Source organism: Ovis canadensis, chromosome 3, assembly GCF_042477335.2.
Source record: "Ovis canadensis isolate MfBH-ARS-UI-01 breed Bighorn chromosome 3, ARS-UI_OviCan_v2, whole genome shotgun sequence".
Taxonomy (NCBI): Eukaryota; Metazoa; Chordata; class Mammalia; order Artiodactyla; family Bovidae; genus Ovis; species Ovis canadensis.
The window spans coordinates 13,453,478-13,455,150 of NC_091247.1; the positions used below are offsets into that span (position 1 = coordinate 13,453,478).

Below are 1,673 nucleotides of genomic sequence, written 5' to 3' on the forward strand. Positions count from 1 at the left end.
ATAATATTACCTACTCTGCTGATGATCTGTCTCCCAAACTACAAAACGAACAACTCAAAAGAAACATCTCTCTGTTTTATTGCTATGTTCCCAAGAAGGATATAGGAATTTTCCAGAATAGGAATTAAGGAAATAGAATCAAAGAGGTTCACCTCAATATTTTTTAAAGTAAAACTCTTCTTCTGTCCCTCCAGCTTGCACTATAAGGCTCTTATCAGGCCCATGGATTTGGGAAGGAAGGACCACATCAAGAACAATAAGGGTAACATGTTTTCCCTGCAGAGTGGCTAATGGTGACCAAATAGAGGGAACAACAACCTGCTGGGTTCTCATGATTTGGGATATGGAATTGGAGCATGTGAGATAATAAACCTTCTTGTATATAACTATTAATAGACCCGAGTCAATGGAAAGACTCAACCAAACCAGCAGTGTCTCTGAGTTCATCCTCCTGGGACTCTCCTCACGGCCTGAGGACCAGAAGCCACTCTTCAGCCTCTTCCTCATCATGTACCTGGTCACCATTACAGGGAACCTGCTCATCATCCTGGCCATCCGCTCTGACCCCCAACTGCACACCCCCATGTATTTCTTCTTGAGTGTCCTGTCTTTCACTGACATTTGCTTCACAACAACCATTGTCCCCAGGATGCTGGTGAACTTCCTGTCACATAAGACCATCTCCTATGCTGGGTGCCTTACCCAGATGTATTTCATATATGCTCTGGGCAACACTGACAGCTGCCTTCTGGCAGTCATGGCCTTTGACCGCTATGTGGCCATCTGTGACCCCTTCCACTATGTCACCACCATGAGCCACTGCCACTGTGTCCTGATGGTGGCCTTCTCCTGCTCATTGCCTCATTTCCACTCACTCCTACACACACTTCTGCTGAATCAGCTCACCTTCTGTGACTCTAATATTATCCATAACTTTCTCTGCGACCTCAGCCCTCTGATAAAATTGTCCTGCTCCCCCACATTTGTCAATGAAATTGTGATATTGATAGAAGGATCTTTTATTTTAGTGACCCCTTTCCTATGCATTACTTTCTCTTATATACAAATCCTCATTGCAGTTCTTAAAATTCCCTCAGCTGCAGGAAAACGCAAAGCCTTCTCCACGTGTGGCTCCCACCTCACTGTGGTAACACTCTTTTATGGAAGCATCTTCTATGTCTATTTACAGCCTGTGTCCACCTACACTGTCAAGGACCACATGGCAACAATTGTCTACACAGTTCTGTCCTCCATGCTCAATCCTTTTATCTACAGCCTAAGAAACAAAGACCTGAAACAGGGTCTGAGGAAGCTGGTGGGCAGGAGGAAACCCCAGGCAGCACCCTCTTGATGTATACACAAAGGAATCGTCCCCATCTGAATCTGGTTTCTACTGGCTCTTGGTGATCAAGCAAGCTCTTGGAGATTAGCACTTTTAACCCATGTAGGGCAAGGTATTGTGGGCATTTACATACTTTGCTGATGGCCTATTAATTGTAATTAAATCATGATCCTTCCCCCAACTATTTCTCCTCTTTTCTACAAAGAGTCATCACATTGCCTCTTTCAAATGCTGCTTTAACCTAATCCTTTTCCCACACTGGGCAGGTGGCTCAAACAATAGAGAATCTGCCTGCAATGCAAGAGACTCAGGTTCAATCCCTAAGTCGGGA

General features: G+C 44.7%; 1 protein-coding gene across 1 annotated transcript; it reads left to right on the forward strand.

Annotated features, from left to right (window-relative positions):
• Window positions 1-394: 394 nt before the first annotated feature.
• LOC138438059 (olfactory receptor 1L8-like) lies at window positions 395-1,351 on the forward strand. Its single transcript, XM_069586301.1, has one exon. The coding sequence runs from the start codon at window positions 407-409 to the stop codon at window positions 1,349-1,351; it is 945 nt and encodes a 314-aa protein (XP_069442402.1). The 5' UTR covers window positions 395-406.
• The last annotated feature ends 322 nt before the right edge of the window (window positions 1,352-1,673 follow it).

Coding starts and splice junctions, on each gene's coding strand:
- LOC138438059 (XM_069586301.1), top strand. CDS start 407: ATGGAAAGACTCAACCAAACCAGCAGTGTCTCTGAGTTCATCCTCCTG.